At 38.1% G+C, this 27,474-nt stretch overlaps 1 protein-coding gene across 1 annotated transcript; it reads left to right on the top strand.

Moving 5' to 3' along the window:
- LOC100376468 (uncharacterized) lies at positions 1-27,039 on the top strand. Its single transcript, XM_078008860.2, has 6 exons — positions 1-35; positions 13,996-14,389; positions 17,609-17,820; positions 18,225-18,459; positions 23,099-23,274; positions 25,305-27,039. The coding sequence occupies exons 2-6, from the start codon at positions 14,044-14,046 to the stop codon at positions 25,509-25,511; spliced, it is 1,176 nt and encodes a 391-aa protein (XP_077864986.1). The 5' UTR covers positions 1-35; positions 13,996-14,043; the 3' UTR covers positions 25,512-27,039.
- Positions 27,040-27,474: the final 435 nt, after the last annotated feature.

Below are 27,474 nucleotides of genomic sequence, written 5' to 3'. Positions count from 1 at the left end.
ACCAGACGACCAACAAGAAGGATCGATATTCACCTGTAAGTAAACTGTTTCACACATTATATTCAGAGCTATGTAATAGGCAAAGAGGTGATTTTTGCTACATCCTAGCTCTGACATCACAGTCTGCTGTACAGACATCTCTGTCATATTACTTTATTTCTCGCTCGTGCGTAGACCTTTTCGCTTAAGGTAAGTGTAGTGTATTTCTTTGTAATCTCACTGATATGAAAATGTTATATTTTAATTGGCGCATTTGTAGGGGTATCACCGGTCTTTATATTTCCCCCTCTGGAATTGTACAGCCTACAGGAACAAGATGGCGGCCGCGAGTGGTGCGTCTCCATTGAATTATTTCTAACAATCGGCATGTACAAAATGAAGGTTACAGGTTACTGCCTATAACAATTGAATTTGTTATATAATATTTAAATATGACATTATATAGTTTTGTACTGCGGTCCTGTTCACAGGTAAATGTCAATATGTTGGTGCCCTTTGCGTGAGGACAATGAAGCGTCACATACACAAAAAATTGTAGTTTTCGCGTTCGTAATTTCGTACGATTAGTGTCTTTATTAATTATTAACTTTTACAATTTACGATACTATAACTTAATTAAAGGTTGTGATCATCGCGTTCTGAATCGCTCACTCATCAAAACAGCAATATATTACCCAACATGGCCTGGCCTCTATAAGAAAATATACTGGTACTAAGTTGTTGGGAACAGACATGATGTCTACGTTACGATTACGTAACAATCCAGATACCAAGTTTAATAGCTAGATCAAATACAAGGCTAAACTGTCGCCTGACATCTGGATCATGTTTGACTTTAATTACTACATCCTGTGTATTGTATATTTAATAGCTTAGTGTCTTTCTGAATAAACCAGTTGTGTGTTAACCATCATACTGTAAGCATCATCTTGTACCAACTATCCCTATACTCGCCCACATTTGGTGCCGAGACCAGGATTGTCGTCGAAAACAGAAAACGTTGCAGAGACCGATCAAGTTTATAACAAATTACCATGTCCGACGAAGAACCCGAACAGACCGTACAAGAAACCACCATGAAAAGACACGGTCATCGATGTCAGATGACTAAACAACTCAAGAAAGCTGAGCAGATCCTCGCCAAAGAAAACCCAAGTCAGTCCGACCTAGTTCTGCTAGATACAATGGTGGTCAACATCGAACAACGAATGCAGACCATAGAAAGCCTGGATGATATAATCCTTGCAAATACAACTGATGAAGGTGCGTACAGCAAGCTATTCGAAGAGATCGATGACTACCATATTTCCAACAATGAGAGTGTTGCAACTATCAAGCACTATCTTAGAACTAAGTCTCCTGTAACACCTATACCTACTTTACCGGACACCTTAACCAACGGCTCGTCATCGTCACTATACCAGTCAAGTCGGAAAGTCAACCTACCAAAACTGGAATTGCCGAAATTCGATGGTGATTTCATGAAATGGAACGCATTCATTGACACTTTCAATGCAGCAGTAGATCAAGATAGTTCCTTAGAAGATATACAGAAATATCAATACCTAATGGCACAAGTAGAAGGTGAAGCCGCAAAAACAATAGAGACTACAACTGAGCAGCGCAAACTACAAGGAAGCGTTACAACTATTGAAAGACCGCTATGGGCAGCCACACAAACTGATTTCATGTCACGTGACAGCGTTGTGGCAACTACCAAAACCGAACACTACTATTGTGAGTATTCGCTCCTTTTATGATTCGTTAGAAACACATATAAGAGGCCTTAAATCTCCGGGAAAAACTGAAGAAAGTTACGGCGAACTACTAGTTCCTATTGTTCTAGATAAACTGCCCCAAAGTGTGAAAATACAGATTTCACGTGAACATGGCGATAAGGCGTGGACCATAACAGAACTGAAGGATGCTCTTTATAAAGAGATACAAGCAAACCTGGCCGCAATCAACATCGGAAATGAACAATACGATAATCCAATTCCTACTGCCGCTACTCTACATGTGGGGACCAGAGCCAAACCGAAACCGTGTGTGTTCTGCCGGGGATCTCACCTATCGGGAAGATGTCAAGTCGTGTCAGACGGTAAGACCCGTATGGAAATACTGGTGAAAAACAAGATATGTTTTAATTGCTTTGGTGGAAAACACAGATCGACTGAATGTTGGAGTAAATTCTCGTGCCGTAAATGTGGAAAAAGACATCACACATCGATCTGCGATGCCAGTCAAAAACACGGAGAGAATACCCGCACTACCACGGAAACACCAAATACTACACATGTGAAATTAACTCCAACGTCTGGACCAACATTATTGAAAACAGGGATTGGAAATATCTCCCGTAAACGCGTGACTACAGAATGTAATATTATGTTTGACGAAGGCGCTCAGCGAACATTCATTACTGAGTCGACAGCTAGACGTTTAGGGATTGAAAACGCGGACTGTGAAATCGAACACCTAAGCTTAGGTACTTTTGGCAAAGATAACACCGGAGTGCGTGCGATCAAATCTGTAGATCTAAAGCTGAAGACCAATTCTGGCAACATTACTTTATGTTCACTTATTGTACCGAAAATTAGTTCTCCGGTACATAACTACATCGAAGCAACCGTACAGAAGCATGTTTACTTACACGGACTAAGTTTTGCTCCACAAGTAAAATCGGAAGAGATGGAAATCGATCTGTTAATAGGGGCCGATTACTATTGGTCCATAGTAGAAGATCGCGTCGTCAGGGGAAATGGACCTACCGCTGTCGCTTCTAAACTGGGTTACTTGTTGTCCGGACCATCTAAACTAGATACTATTTCTGTGATGAATACAACAGTGATGAAAATTCTAACCAATACCGAATCGGAAGAACAGTTAGTGACCAAGTATTGGGACTTAGAGTCCATCGGCATATCGAACAAAGGCGACGAGGAAACAAATGTTAAACAAACATTTGAACAATACCGTGACACGAAAATCAAGCGAGAAGGCAACAAGTACATCGCTGAATTACCATGGAAGGAAAGTCATGCACCCCTCCCAACAAACTACACGCTTGCCAAATCCAGAACCAGATCAATGGCTCAACGTTTAAGTCCAGAAATGCGTGAAGTTTACAACTCTATTATCCAAGAACAATTAAATCGAGACTTCATTGAAAAAATCGTCGATGATGACCCAAAACGTGGACATTATATCCCATATCATCCCGTAGAAAAGCAATCGTCTACTACACCGATTAGAGTAGTATATAACTGCAGTGCGAAATACCGCGACCAACCGAGTTTAAATGAATGCCTGGAAACCGGACCGTCAATCAATAATGACCTAGTCAAAATGCTGCTTCGATTCCGTACACATAAAATCGGAGATATCGTGTTAGTCCACAGTGACACTCAAAAACGGTTACTCTGGCCGCTCGCTAAAGTTGAAAAACTACATGTTGGAAATGATGGACTTGTGAGATCGGCAGACATTCGAACGAAAACGGGAAAAACCAGCCGTCCAATATGTAAACTTTATCCGCTTGAACTCAGTGCTGTTGAAAATACATCTGATGACGGGAATGCCGACAACGAAACTAGTGGGAAAACAAATACCACCCGTTTTACAACGTCCTCAACGCAACGCTGCCGCTATTGCAAAGTTGAAGATTCAGGACACCTTTCATAGTGATTTATGTGACAATTAAGACTTTGAATTTTTACTCGATATATAACGTAGAATGTCGTGAACAATTAGCTTAGATTTTTGTTATCGTGATTCGTTAGAAATAATTTCGTGAACTTTTTGTATGTTGACATACCCGACTTATTACCCGACTTAGTATTGTTTACTAGACTAAGTATATTATTTTATCGTTATCTATCGTTATAATTTACCAATTGTTATTCGTCATCATTTTAATAATTTACGATTACGTAACAATCCAGATACCAAGTTTAAAGTGTAACTGAATTGAGACAATTGACTTTCTTTGTGTGCAAAATTTATTTATAAACAACATTATGAAAAAAAAAACAAGTGAAAAATGTACATAAATTAAATAAACAATCAATAATAATGTTCTGGATAAGGAAACGCCCACGTCCAATTTCTTGGCCGACTCAGAACGAGGCTTCAGCTAGAGAACCTAATTAGCATGCAAGGGTGATTTGTGACGTCACGGGGGGAACTTGTCATCGTTTCACAATGGCCGCTATACGCATGCAGTGCTCGGAAAGCGACACGGAATCTATCTTATCATCGTCTGACGAGAGTTATGAGATCGAGGAATATGATGACAACGAGAGATGTCACGATTTTGTTTTACAGTGCCAGAGACAAAGTGGCCCATACAGGTTTGAACCTGCGAGAAAATACGCGATGTGGGTGATCGTGTACCTCCCCAAAATGACCATGACGATTCAGGCACCCGGTTAAGGCACAGACACAGAGTTTGAACATCGTGACCGAAAATCTTAACGTTGTTATTTTTATAAAAAAACCCTGAACAATGTATCAATAATGTTAGAAAATCTGCACTCTAAAATGTAAATTTGTGTGCGTCCGGCAGGACGCGAATACCTACAACTGCAAGATCGAAACAAATGAAATTGTACTGATAAATGATTCGGGCGTAAATGATACGTACTGATAAATGATTCGGGCACTGCAGATAACGTTATGAGGAGAAGGTCCATTCCAATATTTCCTGGTGTTCTTGATGGCTTTGGTCCACTGATGCCGTAAATTCGAATTATTGTTGTTTCCCCCCAAGGAGAAGACAAGCCAAGGACCATAAAAGCATAATATTACACGTCTTTGTGTATTTGTCAATTTTGCATATATTTGGTATATATATGTTCGTATATATCTAGAAAAATCTCGTCTTTCGTTAATAATTTCATTTGTTTGAAAGGTCCACCGACCGTGTCCCAATAATTTGTTTGGAATATCGATCCCCGTTGGTTTCTCCAAACGGTCCCGACGTCCGCCATTCGACACAATCAGCATTTATTTATAGCAATTCACCGGGATCATGTTCCGTAATTTGCTGTAAAACCAAATAATGAAACAAGTACTATTTATTATATATTTTTTTACCTCTCGAAACTACAACAGTGCGTAGAGTTATTGCAGTGGAATAGTCGCCTTGAAATCGATGGAACTTCAACTATCCATTTCTCACCTTGAAATAAAAAAAATCGAAGAGCATCGGGGGATATATTATTAACCAGTCTTGCCAATCGCTAGCTTTATTTTATTCGAATCCATAAAATTCATGAGTTTTTTGACATTTGTTGGCAACTTCCGCGCTAAAAATGGATGAAAATGTGGGTGTGGTTCTCTCGCAAAGTTCTGTCGATAATACGGACAAATATGGTTCTGTGACCCAGGTCGTGCCCCGATCAGGTGACTCTCATCCAATCAATGATGTTGTAATAAAGCATATTTGATGCAAATTGAAGGGTCGTCGTACCATCCAATCTCCGGCGTCGATTCACTAAGTTTTTTTGCGCTGTGACAGGCTTCACAATTATTCACTGAAAAAACATCGGCATATTTTGACCATGGAGCTCCATGTTTTGACAAACGGATGGGATTTGACCTCAGTTCAAAAAAAGAAAAAAAACAGGGCTGAGATACAGTTTTGTGAGTTGGGAAATAAGATAAACCAGACTAGGCTGGGGTCGACGATTTTCAGTATCGAAGGACTTCCGTGTGAATCATAATTTTCAAATTGTTCATCGGCTGGTCACCAAATACGTCCATGCTGATCGTGACTTAATTTTGAAAATTGGATGTCAAATTTTATCAAAGACCGACGCCATCACAACCATCCAATCATAGGTGGGAATGTACGCACTTGTTTTGGAACTTTGTATCAAGATGACTGGCGACAACGCCGACGCACCAGGCAGCGTACGTGGGTTTTGCATGTATTAATAGTCCGGGCATGGGATCGGTTCTCTTACCAGCAAATAAAATGAGTGAAAAAAAGGTAATTTTATAACAAGAACAGTTTCATTTCGTATATAGCAAATTTTGTTGTATCCGAACGACGATTGCATCGTGTGATTTAAATTTATCACAATTTTCCTTGCAGCCAATACGACACTCGTCACCTTGCCGATTGTAATTTACTTCACAAAGTTGTTGGTGCCCAATACTCGCAACACTAAAATAATTCAACAAGATATCTTTTTAGTAAAATGTCATTTTACTCTTGATTATTTTATTTTATTATTTTATTCCCCTTACCGCCTTGAATTTCAAATCGATTATATATCGAACTTCTTTACATGTGTTTTCCTTTACTGTGTGAAAATAATGAGGTCATACTCATGTCACAATACTTTGAAGCTGATGCCATGTTGATGCCATGAGACTGCGAACCCGAGGCCACGATGATGCCACAAAATAGGCGAGGCGAGCACAGCTTCAATTTTCAATGACGCGAAGCTGATGCCACAATGATGCGATGCTGGGGCGACAATGAAGCCATGCGTAGGCGACAATGATGCCACAAAGGCCAAAGCTTTCGCGAGAACTGTACTGTATGCTGGTTTACTAAACGCTTGCGTATGGAAAATGGTTAACAATCTTGTCTGCTAGCAATCTCCTGCTTTATGGTCCCGTTGGTGGCGCCATTTCGGCAACACTCGTAATGCCGAAAAAACTCGAAGGTGACGGGAGAGGGGGGCGTGGCCCGGTTTTGGAATATCATTGACTGTTTACACAATTTATATACCATTTTCACTTGATTTTTTTTCATAATGTTGTTTATAATTATTTTTTGCACACAAAAAAGTCAATTGGCCCAATTCAGTTACACTTTAATAGCTAGATCAAATACAAGGCTAAACTGTCGCCTAACATCTGGATCATGTTTGACTTTAATTACTACATCCTGTGTATTGTATTATTGTATTATTGCTTAGTGTCTTTCTGAATAATGTAAGCATCATCTTGTACCAACTATCCCTATACTCGCCCACATAAGTCTAACAAAACCTTGAACACGCGTATCTTGAACGTATCTTATACGACCCCTCCCCAATACTCATTATACATTAACTTACCGTTATACATTAACTTATTTACGTATTTTATGTACAACACAAATACAGTCAAATATATCACTAACACGCCACCGCCTGTGTACTGTGATGAATTTGTTTTTGCGTATCTGTTGATCGACTTAATTTGCTGATTATTAGCGAATGGCTGTGTTATGTCTGTCATCGTTTCGTACCCATTTGAGGTTCTGAACGGAACTCGACTCAGTGATTTGGAACTAATTACGAGATAACCGTCGCTATTCGGACTACTATTTCTGACAGTTAGTATTCGTAGTTATTAACGTAGTGAAGGATTAATCAAAAGATATGACGTGTTCAGTACTTAGTGTGATTGGCTGTATGATTGAAGGTTACGCCCTAGAGTCTTTTTACTGCTTTGTAATTGGTTAATGTTTTGAAAATGAATAAAGTTGTTTTAGTTGGTCTTGGCGAGTACACCAGAACAGACGCAGTCCTGGAGAGTCTTGGGGCGAGTCTTGACGCAATCTAAAGAGAGTCTTGGTTCAGCCTTGCGATAGTCTTGGGGACTTTTCCCCAGGGCGCTGTGTCTTATAGAGTACTCGACTGACTGACTAAGACGAGAGTTGAACGTATTTCGTTGTGTGTGTCTTATTTTACTGTAAAGCTTAAGTGACTTTCCCGATCCTGCACCTCAAGGGGATGCGATATAGAGACGAGACGAGATTCCCCCTGACGCGTGAGGAGAACCCAGAGGAAAGAAGATTTTCCCCGTGATAGTACACTGAGCATGTCTTTTCGTCCCCAAAACTTAATCGTATGTGAACGGTTTATCTTTTAATATTTGTTAAAAATATAAATTATTTACAATAATACACCACTATGCATGTTTGCAATTTCAAGTTGTCATTGTTTCTGTTGGTTAAATCGCAAGAGAGTTTCACGAACGATCATTCGAATTATACCAACAAGACGGCCGGCGAACTGGCGGTATATACTCCGAGTAGACAGTGAAAAACTCTCACACTGCAGTATACGGAAATGTAAATATATATCAATACTTTTACCCCGCATATGTTTCTTTTTTGGTGTATACGGTACACCCTACATTTTGTGCAAAATATTTCCAACTTGTTTACAGTAGTGGCAAATCGGACTGTAAACTTTCTCAGTATGATGATGCCGAGTTTTGTAAATGCATATCACTACAGTGTGACGTCATACCTAATTGACAACATGTCTACGTATATATTAACATTGTATATTTGTACATTCCACATTATTATTTTAATGACATAGGTGAAAAACATTATTGCTCAAATGTATTATCTTACTTTATCAACAATACACTTATGACTAATAGACGAGCAGATAAACAAAGTCTCAAGCACAATAATTATTATTAACCCAAAAACTTGAATGACGTAGACATTACTCATGAATATTATTTGAATCGAATTATTAATAGCATTGACCAAAAATCACCACAACCATGTATATGTTGGCATCGACATACAGCCTTTCTATTGTGGTAATTAGATGACTAAAACGACACAGTTGCTATCATACTAAACTGGCCACTTTTGGGCAAACACAATATAGACATATAGCGCCACCAACGGCGCCTATCCCTTGCTCCATACGTCCAGTTTGGGGAACCTATGTGACAGCGTGATGATTAGGATATTTCAAATTACCAAAGTAGTGCATATTTTATTTACTATAAAATACGATTAGTAGTATTTATTGTTGTTTTTTTTCGTTTTTAAATCACGATTATGTTCATAATGTAGAGTTTTCTAGACATACTACTTGTAATCATTTGCAAAACAGAAAAATGTGGACCATTTTATAACTGTCCTAGTATATTATCATTCAACATCAGAGTTAATTGTGTATCTCCGATGATTGATGGCATATAATAACGCTTATTGAATGAAAATGAATTGTTATTGTTTTTTTTGGTGTAAAACTTAATTTGAGATCCTTATCGATTCAACGATAGTCATTCTTGCTAAGAAAGAATTCTCTCCTTGCAAGTTTTTAGCTCTGCTGTCAGAAAAGATGACAAAGCGGAACTGTTCACATTGACGTTTTTCGTTGTCCGTCTGTCGTCCGTCCAACGTTAATGATTGCATTAGACCATCGCGAAAACTACTGGCACGGCTGCTTCGATACTTGATAAGTCAGTACCTTGGTTGGACCTCTACCCGAGGTGCCTGAAGATAATTAATTTTAAGCGAAATGAACTATTTGTTTAATTTGTTTGAAAACTACAAGCTTTGATATTTGATATGTCAGTTCATTTGTTTATTTTCTGTTTTAGCTAATATTTTGCCATTTTTGGTATAAATTATATTTTATTTCACTTCTTGAAAACTAGTCTGATTGCTTTGATACTTGGCATGTTGGACGAACCTGTCAGATTTCTTCATTTTGTAAAGATATCATTAATTCTCTATATTAAGCGAATATTTTTGTCACTTTTGGTTATTTTCGACCTCTTAAAAACTACTTGCCTAATGGCTTTAATAATTTTCTTTCTGGTTGGGTGGGATAATACTTATGTTACAATGATTGTCGAAGAAAACGAATACTCGTCATATCCATAGACCATTCAAAACTGACTTTAGCTTCACAAATCTACTATAATCAATCTTAAATCTAAAGCGGTCTATTCAAACTGGGGGCACGATTCAAACCATACAACACAAATCAAAAGAGAAATTTTAGTCTGTGTCAATAGTGAATTTAGACTGGAGCTCTGAGTGGTATAAACCGGTGATCTTTATTCGGATGGTGACATCGGGAAAACGACATAGAGTACAATAGTGGTATCTGGGCGTTGGCCAAACGGCCATGCCCATAGGACAAACAAGTGGACCAGGTCCGGTGTATATATCCGAGTCTGTCCGTGTCTATCTCAGTCTGTATCTGAGTCTCTCTGAGTCTATATTTGAGTCTGTCTATCTAAAGTAGCATGTCTTTTTATAGGGTAAATCACGTGATCCAAATTGATACATCGCATGACTAAAACACCTTTTATGATAGGACAGTGATTCAATACGCCCGCATAAGTTTCCCGAAAATACATTGAATAAAATTACAAAACTGATTTTAGCACCTCCACATTGTGGTGAAATGCTTTTACTGGCTGATTTGTCGCAGGTGATAATGTTTTACGAATTATATTAATACACGTGGTGTCATACACTGTCAGCTGCCCATATACCACATACTTGCTAAAAGTGACACGGGTATTGTTTTAGAAACCACACTTGTGGATAGCAATAGGTGAAGATACGCTTGACATTATTTTAATACCGGCGTCACCCGTGGGTATTCTGACAACTCCCATGATGGGTGTCCGTGCGACCGATATGACATCGGTATAGAAGGTGGAATTCTGACAACTCCCATGATGGGTGTCCGTGCGACCGATATGACATCGGTATAGAAGGTGGAATTATGACAACTCCCATGATGGGTGTCCGTGCGACCGATATGACATCGGTATGGAAGGTGGAATTATGACAACTCCCATGATGGGTGTCCGTGCGACCGATATGACATCGGTATGGAAGGTGGAATTATGACAACTCCCATGATGGGTGTCCGTGCGACCGATATGACATCGGTATGGAAGGTGGAATTATGACAACTCCCATGATGGGTGTCCGTGCGACCGATATGACATCGGTATGGAAGGTGGAATTATGACAACTCCCATGATGGGTGTCCGTGCGACCGATATGACATCGGTATGGAAGGTGGAATTATGACAACTCCCATGATGGGTGTCCGTGCGACCGATATGACATCGGTATGGAAGGTGGAATTCTGACAACTCCCATGATGGGTGTCCGTGCGACCGATATGACATCAGCATGGAAGGTGGAATTATGACAACTCCCATGATGGGTGTCCGTGCGACCGATATGACATCGGTATGGAAGGTGGAATTCTGACAACTCCCATGATGGGTGTCCGTACGACCGATATGACATCGGTATGGAAGGTGGAATTATGACAACTCCCATGATGGGTGTCCGTGCGACCGATATGACATCGGTATAGAAGGTGGAATTCTGACAACTCCCATGATGGGTGTCCGTGCGACCGATATGACATCGGTATGGAAGGTGGAATTATGACAACTCCTATGATGGGTGTCCGTGCGACCGATATGACATCGGTATGGAAGGTGGAATTATGACAACTCCCATGATGGGTGTCCGTGCGACCGATATGACATCGGTATAGAAGGTGGAATTATGACAACTCCCATGATGGGTGTCCGTGCGACCGATATGACATCGGTATGGAAGGTGGAATTATGACAACTCCCATGATGGGTGTCCGTGCGACCGATATGACATCGGTATAGAAGGTGGAATTCTGACAACTCCCATGATGGGTGTCCGTACGAGCGATATGACATCGGTATGGAAGGTGGAATTATGACAACTCCCATGATGGGTGTCCGTACGACCGATATGACATCGGTATGGAAGGTGGAATTCTGACAACTCCCATGATGGGTGTCCGTACGAGCGATATGACATCGGTATGGAAGGTGGAATTATGACAACTCCGATGATGGGTGTCCGTACGACCGATATGACATCGGCATGGAAGGTGGAATTCTGACAACTCCCATGATGGGTGTCCGTACGAGCGATATGACATCGGTATAGAAGGTGGAATTATGACAACTCCCATGATGGGTGTCCGTACGACCGATATGACATCGGTATAGAAGGTGGAATTCTGACAACTCCCATGATGGGTGTCCGTACGACCGATATGACATTGGTATGGAAGGTGGAATTCTGACCACCTTATGCTGTTCGAAAGTTTAACGTAAAAAGTATTTATATTAATCTTCCCCAGAACCATGTATATGGAGACTCAATTTATTATAATTAAATTTTAATTCACAAAAACTAGTAAAAATATATGAATGACAAATTTGTTGATTTACTAAGCAAGCTAAATTCAGATATTGTCAATGGAAACTTCTACGAGTGATCTTGTTTTATAAATATAGTTTGGAACAAAACGCACGAACCAAACTTTTCTGACAAATATAATCACAATACCACGTTGTTATTTGGTGATGTCATTAACATAAGAGATCATTCTGAATTGTAATTCTGACGTAAGATTTGACACAAACGTCACAGACATAGTCAAGTTGGTAATCTTACTCGGCAAATGCAAATGAAAGATATACAAATACAAGTAACGAAAAAAGCATGTTTTTAGTTTTACTAATAATTCATTTATTAATCGCTTTACTGATCATAATTCCCAACTGTGAACTTCAAAGATGCTGCACGGTTTGACAGTTTCTGTGAGTTATTAAAATGGTAGAGTTTTTTTTAAAGCTATGAAGTCCTAAAGTAGGCGTGGCTCTGAAATCGGAATAATGTATAAGCCATATTAACCCGTCATACACGTCTGGTATGTATTTGTGTGCCGAATTCCATTTCTTTTTGTAACATTTTAAATGAATGTGGCCATAATTTCATATTAGACCATTACTAGATTGCACTGGTGGATCTGTTTTAATTATATTATAGTATTGCCTATAAACCCATTGTCTCGCAGCTCAACATGTATAACTCCAGTCGTAAACCTAACAATAACTGTCTTTGTTATAAACACACAAAGGGAACAATATAGTGTAATTCGTGTACTAAAAGTGGCTCTACGCACAACATGAATTCAGCGTAAATGTGGTGTATATTAGGAATGATGTTCGTTTTATTGATTGCGGAATACAAAGACAGGACGAATTGGCGACGATGTTAATGCATATACTCGCCCACGAGTCTTTTTTTAGAAACCAATATGACTGCCAGTAAGGTGCCAACAATAAGATAGTGGCTATTGTAAAATACTACAATTTAAGTTGTCTCGGTAAGCCAGTCTTCTGTTCTGGGGCCTCTCCGCGGTTGTGTCTCAATATGTAGGTTACCATAACTCCGTCGTTTGGCGAATTACACTGCTAGCACATCAACATGTAGCCGCGTTATGGCTGTGTGGGACACTGAAGTATGTTACCTCCTGCATCAGTTAATGACTTGACCTCGCCTTGACCCCAAAGTGATTGGCAGTTTGTGAACCACGCCACATTTTACGACTTTAGTCTTTTATCGTAAATTGTTGTTTCACAATAACAAATCACTTCTGTGGATGAACTAGGGCACCTCTAATCAGCCCAGCCACTATCCGCTTTGCAAGTCGTGCGATAGTCACGTGATCAAGTATTTATAGATTCATTTATATACTGGCAGACGACAGGTAAGTAGACAAATTATGACGCCCAATGCCATGTACCCTAGTCACTCCAGTCATAGAAGTTGTCTATTCACTCTCACTGACACGTTTAGTTGTGAAAGTTTTAATTTTTAATAATTTTGGGCCGTGTCCCCGTTGTTTTGGGACATCGTAGATGGGTATACTGCAAGGCGCGGTATCTCAGTACACAAACAGTTTGGAATGCCGCACTCCCAACATCTCCTACATAAAACACATTATTGTATATGTGGATGTCTAACAACATGCGTTACCGTGACCCCAAATAAACTTGTGTTTATATTGGTACGTTATCCGGTGTAATGCTACTATCATTTTCTATAAAGCTAATACTATGCCGGTTTGTGAATAGGTTCATAGAGTTGTGGTTGAACAAAGTGTCACTTGACCAAAGGTGGTAATGAACTCGAGGATTCATTAATAGCAATCAGCGACCTATAGTTCAACTTTGTTGAGATCTGCTAAAGTAACCGAGTTTTTCGCTATTAATATCCATAAACGAGGTGACACTCAGTTCATCTTGCTTGTTTTTCACAAAGTGACCGATTATATCCGTCACAACATGTAACTGTCAGTGTGTGGGACCATAGAGGTAAAAGACAGACAATGTATTGATTTGCATTGTTCTTTTCAACAGGTGAAGTTTACTGTTCGTACTGACGCCACTTCCCGCCGAAGAAACACCATGTTGAGACATTCACTGAAAATGTACCGGTCTTTGGTGACCAGTGCAGTCCCAAAATCAGTGGAAAGACAGTTTATTAACAATTTCCGTATACTAGCAAGGGCATCGTATTCTACAAATCCTCGCTTTGTTGTCAACGATAGCATACCAACATATACACCGTCGCGTCTAGCTGGGAGACCGTACCTACCGGGTTCGAATACGCCAAACTTCCCGGAATTTCTCGGTAAACCATCGACAGCATTCCCTTTAGTACTGACCCCAGAAGAATCTGACAGTAAAGTTGAGATTGACGATTGGGCGATGGCGAGCAGAAAAGAAATGGATAATTCCCTTGAAAACGCAGGTAAGTTAGGAGTGCCCTACTTAATCATTCTTTTTCCCAGCGATCCTTGCGGACAATACCCCAAAGTCATTGCTACCATACACCGCCATTTTGTCGTGGAACGCCACAAGTCTCACGCGCATTCTCGACGTGTTTTTTCAATAGTAGTTTTTATTAAAAATAATTTTCGTACTTTAGATAGTTTTAAATATGTATTCTAGTAGTTAGTGTAACCATTTTAATTAATTCCGAGAAATGTTAAGTGTTTCAATAAACTGCCATACAGTTCATGTTATTACTAAGTCAGGATTAGACATACCCGTGGTTGCCACGTAAACCTTGTAAAATTATGTATACGCATCTATACAACGAGATTTTGCACAATTTACGACATATACACACGAGCGAAGTAAAAGCGTCTCTGCTGACATAGTTAAAAATAAATACAGAAAACGATTAGTACGGTAGCCAGCACGACTGCGTTTTGAGGGTCGCAACACTTCCGGGTTTATGAGCGTGCCATTGCAGATGGTGATATTTGTTTTGGCATCGTTTCCGTAATTCTGAAAAAAAAAATCGTGCGTCTCTGTTGAACTCCAAAGACCCAAGGGTTACGTTCTATGTCTGTAACGTACAATATATATATTTTGGCAGACTAAGTTGACAGCAGGATTTATCAACACTGTGTGTTATTCGCGTTTGGGGCCTAACTTGTAAATGTGATAGGTATTTTTGATGTTTCGAAACCTTTTACTTAGATAATCGGGATTCGGATGTTCTCCACGTTGGACTCACAAAAAACACACAGAAGCTCAATTCGTGTCACCTTCGATTCTCTGACGGCTTCGTGGACCCTCTTCGAGACAACTTCAAATCATTTTATTAACTTATCAACCATTAGCCAATTACAATAGAGTATAAGAGACTTTGAGGCGTTGCCTCCAAACGACCAGCCAATCACACGAAAGTTTTACATATCATAACACAATTAATTAATCGTCACTATATTAGGAAAATCACTATCATAGTGTCAACGTCAGTTTATATTTATGTGCGCTAATGGTCTTGCAATAACATTCCACAGTTGACATCAATATACATCATTAGTTCTGGACTAAGACCAAGATACTGCATAAGCTTGAAATCACAAGCTCATGAGAACGTGTCGACGGATCTCAACCAGTCCTGCCATCTGGCCTCATTATTTAACCTTTATCAGTAGATGTCATGGCAACCACCATTAAGCAGAAATATAGTCATAACATAAACATGAAAAACCGTGGTATACGGTGTATTTTATCACGGCTTGCATATTTGAAAATACATTCTCAACCAATCAGAATGACGTATTCGGGAAATTGAAATGTTGTATAATATAATATCAAATTTTATGAATATTATATTAAAACAAGTCACGATGCAAAATATGAGCGAAATTATTTTTGTCTTCACCATTAAACGTAGCAGCAGCTCACTGCATATTTTATATGATAGGTTTCGCATAAAAATAATGTACATGTAAATGTAAATAAATTTTAATATGTTTATTACTGGAAATCAGTGAAAATAAAACAAATATTTGTTTCTAACCGTGCGCTGTCCATCGAAACGCTAGGTTCTGATCGATCGGTACCACGTGCAGTTCTGCTATCAGACGATAACAGTATATGTTTTTGCATGTCGTTTGTTCGTAAATGTTCTACGTATATGCGTAAATAAAACGATAAAGACATTTCGTTTACGACATGGTGAAATTCTTTCGTTTTTTTGGAAATAAATAGGAAAACATCTGATTTTGATAATTCCGAAATATAATATGACTATTCTATAACGAAATACTAGTATATTATATATGGAACCCAATAACAATTCTCATAATTACCGATTACATGTAAGTAATTAAGAAAAAACACACACATAATTTGTTATATTTTTCCAATTTGGAATTGAAAGTATATGACAGAAAGAAGTTTAATGAAATTACAAAACATGTATTGTGTCCAACAACTCATTTTTAAACATTAACTTTAATAAATGTAATTTTACTTGATAAAAATACTGTTTTTTTCACAAAACAGCAAAATTCCACATTGTCCAGACATCATATTTGGTAGTTCTATTATAATTCCCTCAACTTAGTTTCCGATAAATGTTGTGTTTTCGAGACACAACCGTATTCGTTAAATAAAAAAAATCATAACCAATAAATACGCATTGGATTGATTTTTGTAGTACGTCACCAAAACAACCAGTGCGCATGTGTATTACAAAATTATAATGTTTCATCAAACCAATACTATGATGCATGCAACAAGAACAGTGTTTTCAGTTCATTACAAATCACAGTACAGTGTATTTATCAATATACAACAATATTAGTAGTTTCCGTTATAATTCCCTCAATTTAGCTTACTTTGTAAAATTAATTATTCATTCAAACAATCTCACTACCTTTCCCTGAAATACAAATTAAGTATAAATTAGTTCGTGATACATACAGTTTCGCATAATTAGACAGCAAATTCAAAATTATCACTTTTATGACCCACTGGCCATTTATGAACAGCGCTGATATATAAAACTAGACACAATAAAACATACCTTATTAACCTACTGAACACTGTTTTATGCAATTTTATACATTATTAAATCACTTTATTTATGTTACATTGTCAACTTCATGAAGTATGAAATACAGCATTATTTTCAATCAAAAATGTAATGAAAAATCGAAATTCTACCTCCGTGTCAACTTGTTGATATAAAAAATAGAATACAACATTCAAATAAAATAGTAAGCATAAAACTTATTAATCTGCCTCAACCAATTCGTGTCCTTTGTGTTGAAATAGAATTTAAAATAATATGCTCCCAATTATACTAGTTTTACAACAGTTCTTAAAGAGAATAGTCCCATGTGTTCTCCTGTTACAAGGTGTCAAACGAGGTATTCGCCACGAAATTACTTTCAGGACTCGAGTTGCTTACAATTCAATTTCAGTTTTTTGTGTGCAGCTGAGTGATTGTCAATGCATACACATGTGTAATAATGTTGCACAGCTCATACTCGAAAAATACATATATTTTGTTGACCAATCATGGACAAGTTCATAAATTATATAATGTCTTTGCTAATATATATTAATGTGATTACATTTTTATTCATTTAGTAACCGCAATAAAAATATAATTTCATTTGTATTTGTTCTTCATAGTATAGTTATAATCTTTGTTTTGAAGGTGCTATTCTCTTTCGAGGGCTTCCTTTGACCTGTGCGGACGATTTCAGCAAGTTTGTCGATCACCTAGGGTTTCAGAGTCTGAAATACAGGGGCGGGGCTGGAAGAAGACATCAAGTAGCTGATTACGTCATGACAGCCAGTAACGAACCAAGAGAATTTACGATAGATTTGCATACTGAAATGTCAAATTTAGGATATTGGCCTTCTAAGGTGAGTCTGGTTATACATTGTGTTATACTTTGTAGTCCATTTTGTATATGTTTCCTTATTTATATAAAGCTTATTTAAATAATTTATTAGAATTAATTGTATTCCAACTAATATAATCGCTAAAAAATCCAGTAGGCGCACGTATCACGAGTCAAGTAGAAGGGGTTTGAAGCGGGAGGGTCGTCACCTGCGCACGCGCGGGAATTGAGTCCCAAGCGACGATAACAACACAAGCTAAAAACGCAAAGGCTCATAGGTAGACGCTTGTTTGTTAACATCGACACGCTATGGTCATCTGACGCATGCGCAGGTAACGACTCCCCCGCTTTAAACTAACACTAGCATGCATGACTTTATGTGTGTTCAAAAATTCAAATATAAAAATGATGTAACTTACATTTTAGCTACTTTTCTTCTGTGAACGTGCCCCAGAACCGAACAACGGAGGTGAAACGCCATTTGCTAAAATGGATAGTGTGTTGAAAAATCTGGACCCAGCTTTGTTGGAAAAATTACAACGTAAAGGTGTTCGTTACTATAGAAACCTATGTGACAAATCTGTTAGCTCATATCAGTCATGGCAGCATATAATGATGACGTCAGACAGAAAAGAAGTTGAAGCATTCTGCGTTGAACAAGGTAATGTCGATATCTTAAATGTATATGATATAATTCACAAACGTCATAAATAAGCAAAAAGAATATATATTTTCCATTCCAAATCTATTGATTAAGTGTAATAGTTTGTAATTAGCTATACCAAGAATTGCTGATAATAAACATCCACTAGTCTAAGATTGAATATGTTTTAAGTTATGTTTGCGAGTACAACAATATATCAACCGTGGGTACTTGAGTGTATCAAGCTTGTGGGGTGTCTGATTTTTCTTTGAATGCAAGTATATCTCCACCTTGAGCACTTGAGTTTAGCAAGATTGTGGAGGGTCAGTTTTCTCTACAGCAATTATACACTGTCCATCACAATCACAGAAATTGTTTTAAAATGTCAAAAATAATTATTGTCTTATTGTCTCTTATTGTCCGGCAGTTGGTATCATCAAAGGCAGATATCTGTGCTGACAGAATGTGTCATTACTCTTATTGTCCGGCAGTTGGTATCATCAAAGGCAGATATCCGTGCTGACAGAATGTGTCATTACTCTTATTGTCCGGTAGTTGGTATCATCAAAGGCAGATATCCGTGCTGACAGAATGTGTGATTACTCTTATTGTCCGGCAGTTGGTATCATCAAAGGCAGATATCCGTGCTGACAGAATGTGTCATTACTCTTATTGTCCGGTAGTTGATATCATCAAAGGCAGATATCTGTGCTGACAGAATGTGTCATTACTCTTATTGTCCGGCAGTTGATATCATCAAAGGCAGATATCCGTGCTGACAGAATGTGTCATTACTCTTATTGTCCGGCAGTTGATATCATCAAAGGCAGATATCTGTGCTGACAGAATGTGTCATTACTCTTATTGTCCGGCAGTTGGTATCATCAAAGGCAGATATCTGTGCTGACAGAATGTGTCATTACTCTTATTGTCCGGCAGTTGATATCATCAAAGGCAGATATCCGTGCTGACAGAATGTGTCATTACTCTTATTGTCCGGCAGTTGATATCATCAAAGGCAGATATCTGTGCTGACAGAATGTGTCATTATTCTTATTGTCCGGTAGTTGATATCATCAAAGGCAGATATCTGTGCTGACAGAATGTGTCATTACTCTTATTGTCCGGCAGTTGATATCATCAAAGGCAGATATCCGTGCTGACAGAATGTGTCATTACTCTTATTGTCCGGCAGTTGATATCATCAAAGGCAGATATCCGTGCTGACAGAATGTGTCATTACTCTTATTGTCCGGCAGTTGATATCATCAAAGGCAGATATCCGTGCTGACAGAATGTGTCATTACTCTTATTGTCCGGCAGTTGATATCATCAAAGGCAGATATCTGTGCTGACAGAATGTGTCATTACTCTTATTGTCCGGTAGTTGATATCATCAAGGGCAGATATCCGTGCTGACAGAATGTGTCATTACTCTTATTGTCCGGCAGTTGGTATCATCAAAGGCAGATATCCGTGCTGACAGAATGTGTCATTACTCTTATTGTCCGGCAGTTGGTATCATCAAAGGCAGATATCTGTGCTGACAGAATGTGTCATTACTCTTATTGTCCGACAGTTGATATCATCAAAGGCAGATATCTGTGCTGACAGAATGTGTCATTACTCTTATTGTCCGGCAGTTGATATCATCAAAGGCAGATATCTGTGCTGACAGAATGTGTCATTACTCTTATTGTCCGGTAGTTGATATCATCAAAGGCAGATATCTGTGCTGACAGAATGTGTCATTACTCTTATTGTCCGGCAGTTGGTATCATCAAAGGCAGATATCCGTGCTGACAGAATGTGTCATTACTCTTATTGTCCGGCAGTTGGTATCATCAAAGGCAGATATCTGTGCTGACAGAATGTGTCATTACTCTTATTGTCCGGCAGTTGATATCATCAAAGGCAGATATCTGTGCTGACAGAATGTGTCATTACTCTTATTGTCCGGCAGTTGATATCATCAAAGGCAGATATCTGTGCTGACACAATGTGTCATTACTCTTATTGTCCGGCAGTTGATATCATCAAAGGCAGATATCCGTGCTGACAGAATGTGTCATTACTCTTATTGTCCGGCAGTTGATATCATCAAAGGCAGATATCTGTGCTGACAGAATGTGTCATTACTCTTATTGTCCGGCAGTTGGTATCATCAAAGGCAGATATCTGTGCTGACAGAATGTGTCATTACTCTTATTGTCCGGCAGTTGATATCATCAAAGGCAGATATCCGTGCTGACAGAATGTGTCATTACTCTTATTGTCCGGCAGTTGATATCATCAAAGGCAGATATCTGTGCTGACAGAATGTGTCATTATTCTTATTGTCCGGTAGTTGATATCATCAAAGGCAGATATCTGTGCTGACAGAATGTGTCATTACTCTTATTGTCCGGCAGTTGATATCATCAAAGGCAGATATCCGTGCTGACAGAATGTGTCATTACTCTTATTGTCCGGCAGTTGATATCATCAAAGGCAGATATCCGTGCTGACAGAATGTGTCATTACTCTTATTGTCCGGCAGTTGATATCATCAAAGGCAGATATCCGTGCTGACAGAATGTGTCATTACTCTTATTGTCCGGCAGTTGATATAATCAAAGGCAGATATCTGTGCTGACAGAATGTGTCATTACTCTTATTGTCCGGTAGTTGATATCATCAAGGGCAGATATCCGTGCTGACAGAATGTGTCATTACTCTTATTGTCCGGCAGTTGGTATCATCAAAGGCAGATATCCGTGCTGACAGAATGTGTCATTACTCTTATTGTCCGGCAGTTGGTATCATCAAAGGCAGATATCTGTGCTGACAGAATGTGTCATTACTCTTATTGTCCGGCAGTTGATATCATCAAAGGCAGATATCTGTGCTGACAGAATGTGTCATTACTCTTATTGTCCGGCAGTTGATATCATCAAAGGCAGATATCTGTGCTGACAGAATGTGTCATTACTCTTATTGTCCGGTAGTTGATATCATCAAAGGCAGATATCTGTGCTGACAGAATGTGTCATTACTCTTATTGTCCGGCAGTTGGTATCATCAAAGGCAGATATCCGTGCTGACAGAATGTGTCATTACTCTTATTGTCCGGCAGTTGGTATCATCAAAGGCAGATATCTGTGCTGACAGAATGTGTCATTACTCTTATTGTCCGGCAGTTGATATCATCAAAGGCAGATATCTGTGCTGACAGAATGTGTCATTACTCTTATTGTCCGGCAGTTGATATCATCAAAGGCAGATATCTGTGCTGACAGAATGTGTCATTACTCTTATTGTCCGGTAGTTGATATCATCAAAGGCAGATATCTGTGCTGACAGAATGTGTCATTACTCTTATTGTCCGGCAGTTGGTATCATCAAAGGCAGATATCCGTGCTGACAGAATGTGTCATTACTCTTATTGTCCGGCAGTTGGTATCATCAAAGGCAGATATCTGTGCTGACAGAATGTGTCATTACTCTTATTGTCCGGCAGTTGATATCATCAAAGGCAGATATCTGTGCTGACAGAATGTGTCATTACTCTTATTGTCCGGCAGTTGATATCATCAAAGGCAGATATCTGTGCTGACACAATGTGTCATTACTCTTATTGTCCGGCAGTTGATATCATCAAAGGCAGATATCCGTGCTGACAGAATGTGTCATTACTCTTATTGTCCGGCAGTTGATATCATCAAAGGCAGATATCTGTGCTGACAGAATGTGTCATTACTCTTATTGTCCGGTAGTTGATATCATCAAGGGCAGATATCCGTGCTGACAGAATGTGTCATTACTCTTATTGTCCGGCAGTTGGTATCATCAAAGGCAGATATCTGTGCTGACAGAATGTGTCATTACTCTTATTGTCCGGCAGTTGATATCATCAAAGGCAGATATCTGTGCTGACAGAATGTGTCATTACTCTTATTGTCCGGCAGTTGATATCATCAAAGGCAGATATCTGTGCTGACAGAATGTGTCATTACTCTTATTGTCCGGTAGTTGATATCATCAAAGGCAGATATCTGTGCTGACAGAATGTGTCATTACTCTTATTGTCCGGCAGTTGGTATCATCAAAGGCAGATATCCGTGCTGACAGAATGTGTCATTACTCTTATTGTCCGGCAGTTGGTATCATCAAAGGCAGATATCTGTGCTGACAGAATGTGTCATTACTCTTATTGTCCGGCAGTTGATATCATCAAAGGCAGATATCTGTGCTGACAGAATGTGTCATTACTCTTATTGTCCGGCAGTTGATATCATCAAAGGCAGATATCTGTGCTGACACAATGTGTCATTACTCTTATTGTCCGGCAGTTGATATCATCAAAGGCAGATATCCGTGCTGACAGAATGTGTCATTACTCTTATTGTCCGGTAGTTGATATCATCAAAGGCAGATATCTGTGCTGACAGAATGTGTCATTACTCTTATTGTCCGGCAGTTGATATCATCAAAGGCAGATATCTGTGCTGACAGAATGTGTCATTACTCTTATTGTCCGGCAGTTGATATCATCAAAGGCAGATATCCGTGCTGACAGAATGTGTCATTACTCTTATTGTCCGGCAGTTGATATCATCAAAGGCAGATATCTGTGCTGGCAGAATGTGTGATTGACAAGTATTGTTATTATTTGCAGGTTATGAATTTATTTGGCAAGATGATAACTCTCTTACTTATTTCTACACACTGCCAGCAACAATTAAACATCCTAAAACTGGTAAAGAGTTATGGTTTAACCAAATAAGCAGTCATCATGCCAGTTACTTTTTTGTTCACCCTGAATATTTACATGAATCAAGAGATTTGATGAAGGTGAGAGCAATATATTTTATACATCCAGATGGAATTTGAGATCAGGATGATATGATAATTGTGAACGAGTAAAGTCTGTAGCAGGGGATACATGAGAATTTACAATCCCAAGAACACAAATCAAACTTAGCACATGGCCAACAGCCCTCGACCAATCAGAATCGCGATAAAGTGTTGTTATATTTCACCGCGGATTTTCATTGCAACAATTTATTTATAACACCAAGATGAGATACAAAGTATCCATTGAGTTACAGAGAACCGCGCACGATTCAACTGACACTACTGGCAGCACGTAGGCCATCGTTGCAACATTTTGACAAAATGTTACATAATGTACTAAAATGTTATCTCACACTGATTGCTGTCAAAATGTCATCATTGGATTGGCTAATACGAATCTTTTCTTGGGCTGATTGGCCAGTGCTAAGTCGGTTAGATCACGCCCCTCGGTGACTATGAGAATTAGAACTCTGGCCTAAAGCCCTCGTTCAAATTCTCTCTATAAGATAAGATAAGATAAGATAAGATAATTCTTTATTACAACCTTATAGAATGAATTACATATCTATTTTGGTTTATGAAATGTAATAAAGGTGTTAAAATAAACAAAACAAGTTAGATAACTAAAATCTACTACAATACAGTTACATGAAATAATGTAAAAAAAAAAAAATATTAATGACCCATTAGGTGGTTTTCTCTAATGGTATTTGCTGTTTTTATAAATTTGATAAGCTCTGTTAGTAAATATTTGTTGTTTGTATTCAATATATGAATGAATTTTTCTTTGTTTGTACAGTGTTGAAAATTGTTAATTTTCTTTGATGTGAAAATGTGAATATAACAACTCTCTTTCATCTGTGTAAAGTTCACATTTTGTGATGTAATGAATTTAATCCTCAAGTAGGTTGCATTTAGTACATTTTCTGTCTTCTGTTTTTATTTTTGGTCTTTTGTGCCTTCCCATCTCGATGTTTAGTTTATGGGCACTTAGTCTCAATTTTGCTAATAGACCAATGTTTTCTTTATTATCAAGGATTTTAATGTATGGTTCAGTATTTATATTTTTCTTCAGTAATGTCCAGTAATGTTCTTAGTTCTTAGTTTTGAATCTGGTCTTTGATTATCTTGCTTCCATTTATAATTGTAATATTCATTCACTTTTTGTTTAAACTGGTCTTTTTTAATTGTTTCTAAATTCTTAATATCATACAGCTGTTTTATTTTATGCAGATTCATTAACCATGTGTCATTATATTTGTTTTGTTGTTGATCTTTTATTGCATCATATACTAGACTGATTGGGCCATTCTTAATAATATTTTGGTAGTATATGATTGCATTCAGTTGTATTTTTGCTAGTAATGGTAGTCGTCCAATTTCCATTCTACTACCAATGTTACTTGTTCTGTTATTAACATTTAATAATCGTCTACAGAACATTAAATGGTGTTTTTCTGTACACGTTTTGTCCCAGTACTCTGGTCTGCTATTGATTCCCCAAATTTCTGCAGCATAAGTTAAAATTGGTGTCTGGATGCCCTCAAATAATTTCAATTATAAAAGCATGTTTAACTTGTTTGATGTTAATATTGGTTTGATTGCTGCATCAGCTTTTTTTGCTTTATCTACCAATCTTTCCATGGTCATGTTCATTGCCCCATTTGTATTAAATGTTACCTCTAGATATGTGAATTGGTTTGTTTTTTCAATCGTGTTTAGCCCATATGAGAATTCTGTATTTTTTGATTTATAACCATTTTTTGTGAAAATCATAATTTTTGTTTTTCTCATATTCAACTGTAGACCCCATTGTTTTGTATATTCATAAAGTGTGTCTAATGACCTTTGTAAGTCTTCTTTGTTAATAGCTGTTAGAACAATATCATCAGCGAATAGAAGTGAAGAGATGTGTGTGTGTCTATATATATAGACTCCATGGCTTGTAGTGTACTGTCGTATCTTACAGCCTATTGTTATGACATATATTTCCGAGTTAGCTAAACTATTGCGTTTTTTTATTGTAGTATCCCTTCCACACTAGCTTTGGTGACGGAGAAGAATTTTCCGAAGAAGAAATGTCATGTATTCGTATTGCACAGTGGAAGGAGGCAGTTGGATTCCACTGGCAAGAAGGAGATGTCGTAGTGTTAGATAATCTAACTACTGCACACGCTCGAATTGGTACGATAAATGAGTCTAAACGAAAGATTTTAGCAAGCCTGCTTGACTGAACAATTGTATTGATGAATCGACGTATGCATATTCATGTTGTTATCTCTGATACAATGATTCTTATTTAACTGATTGTAATTGAAGCTACTAAATCAGAGTAGAACACAATGTTTAGCTTACAGCACCGATTGCTTGGTATGGTGAATGTTATAATTATTACAATATGTTTAGAATGTCATTGCATGTAGAAAAACAACTGTGCTTGATTATAATTCTACATAGAGACAAACGGCGAAGTGTAAAGTTCCGGAAATGATACAACTCTTGGTCATGTGACCATTGTTCAGACCATTGGTTTATTTCTGTAAATCATTTTGTTCTGGTTACACTTTTTAAACAACTAATATTGTAAATCAGACCTTGGATAGGACTCAGAAACTTGTCATGTTGGAATGACAAGGAGACAGAGTTGTTCAGCAATTAATGAAAAAGGTAGCCAAGCAATTGGTAACATGACCAAGAGCGGTATACATAATTAACAGCAAACATTCACATAACACTCAATGCAAGATTCGAACTCGATCACATGGTGTAGCATCTCACCACTGCAGGCAAACACACTAAACAACCAATCAACCATACTAACTGACTGAAAATGTCAGCTCGAAATGACCATGATGAACACCCCCTTACATTGACATAAAGTATGTAGAAATATTGTAGTTATCGCATTATATATATCTTACAGTACCAGACAGAATTATCTTATATTAATTATATGGCTTCATATGTGTGTAGTTTACAATATGCTTCATGTAATGTCCAGGAGTCGGCCTGTATATTTTCAACTGATCACTCTTGGACTTGTTGAATCATGGGCTACGTGTAATTATATTAATATTATGAATATAGGTATCGCAGCATATTTAGCTTACACTGCCTTTGCTAATGCGAATGTGGTGTTGTTTACTGAATAATATATTGCAGTATTAACCTTTCATCACAATTCACAAAATAGTCCCATTTATAGTCTGTACTTTCCTTCAGAAGATTGGGACAAAAATAACCAATATTTTTGACCAATATTGCAGTTCACTTTGAGCCAATTTTAAAGATACGTCTGTCAATATGTAAATAGATATATAAATTACAGTCACATTAATAACGTTATAAACACACAACAAGCGGGATTGGAACTCACGACACAGCGCATGCGCCTCGCCATTGTAAGCATGCTGCAACACCCACAAACGGCAGATTGAAATAGAGTGAAGGGAATACGCACTTACAGTGACTAAGATGTACGTGCGTATTCCGAATCTCTGACGTCACAACTGCATATAATATCCTGCACACATATAATGCCACGCATGTATTATATTTAATGACAAGGTAAAATTTACAAGCTTAATGTTGAATAATATAAAATATGTGCAATTAAGGATGTAGAGAGTACCGCCACTGTAAATAAAAGGTGAAATTTATACTAGGGTATAATATTAAGTATTACATTTAATCATGTATGATACAGTACTGTTTATATTCATTGAGAAATAAATTGAATAAGTTTTTAACTCAAATAATAAACTAATTGACTTTTATTTTTAACTTATTCTCGAAAATGTCGTTCACTGATCAGCATTATCTCGCAATTTACTGTTACAACAGTGCTCATCACGAACATCTGCATATGTATCGAGATACAACATTCCATGGCCTGTTTGATTTGTTGTGCGATTGTGAGGCGACAAGTAGAATGAAATGCGCATGCTCTATTCCTGTGGCGCGTTTGCTGATTAATAATTTTCGTTTTGTTCTGCCTACAAGCTATATGGTTCGTATCCTCGGGGGCGGAGCTACGTCACAGACGTTCCACGTTGCTATGACGCGCACCACTGTACATGCATTTCTATGGGCTCTGTGCGCACTGCTGTGGAACGCCGGTCGAGCCGAGTGAAAATTCGAGAAAACAACACCAACTCAACTTTGAAGTAATCCTGAACAACCAAATTTATATATGTT

The sequence above is a fragment of the Saccoglossus kowalevskii genome, chromosome 11, assembly GCF_978046115.1.
Source record: "Saccoglossus kowalevskii chromosome 11, keSacKowa6.1, whole genome shotgun sequence".
Lineage (NCBI taxonomy): Eukaryota > Metazoa > Hemichordata > Enteropneusta > Harrimaniidae > Saccoglossus > Saccoglossus kowalevskii.
Note: the sequence above shows the minus strand (reverse complement) of the source record. Positions and strands in the feature narration are given on the sequence as shown.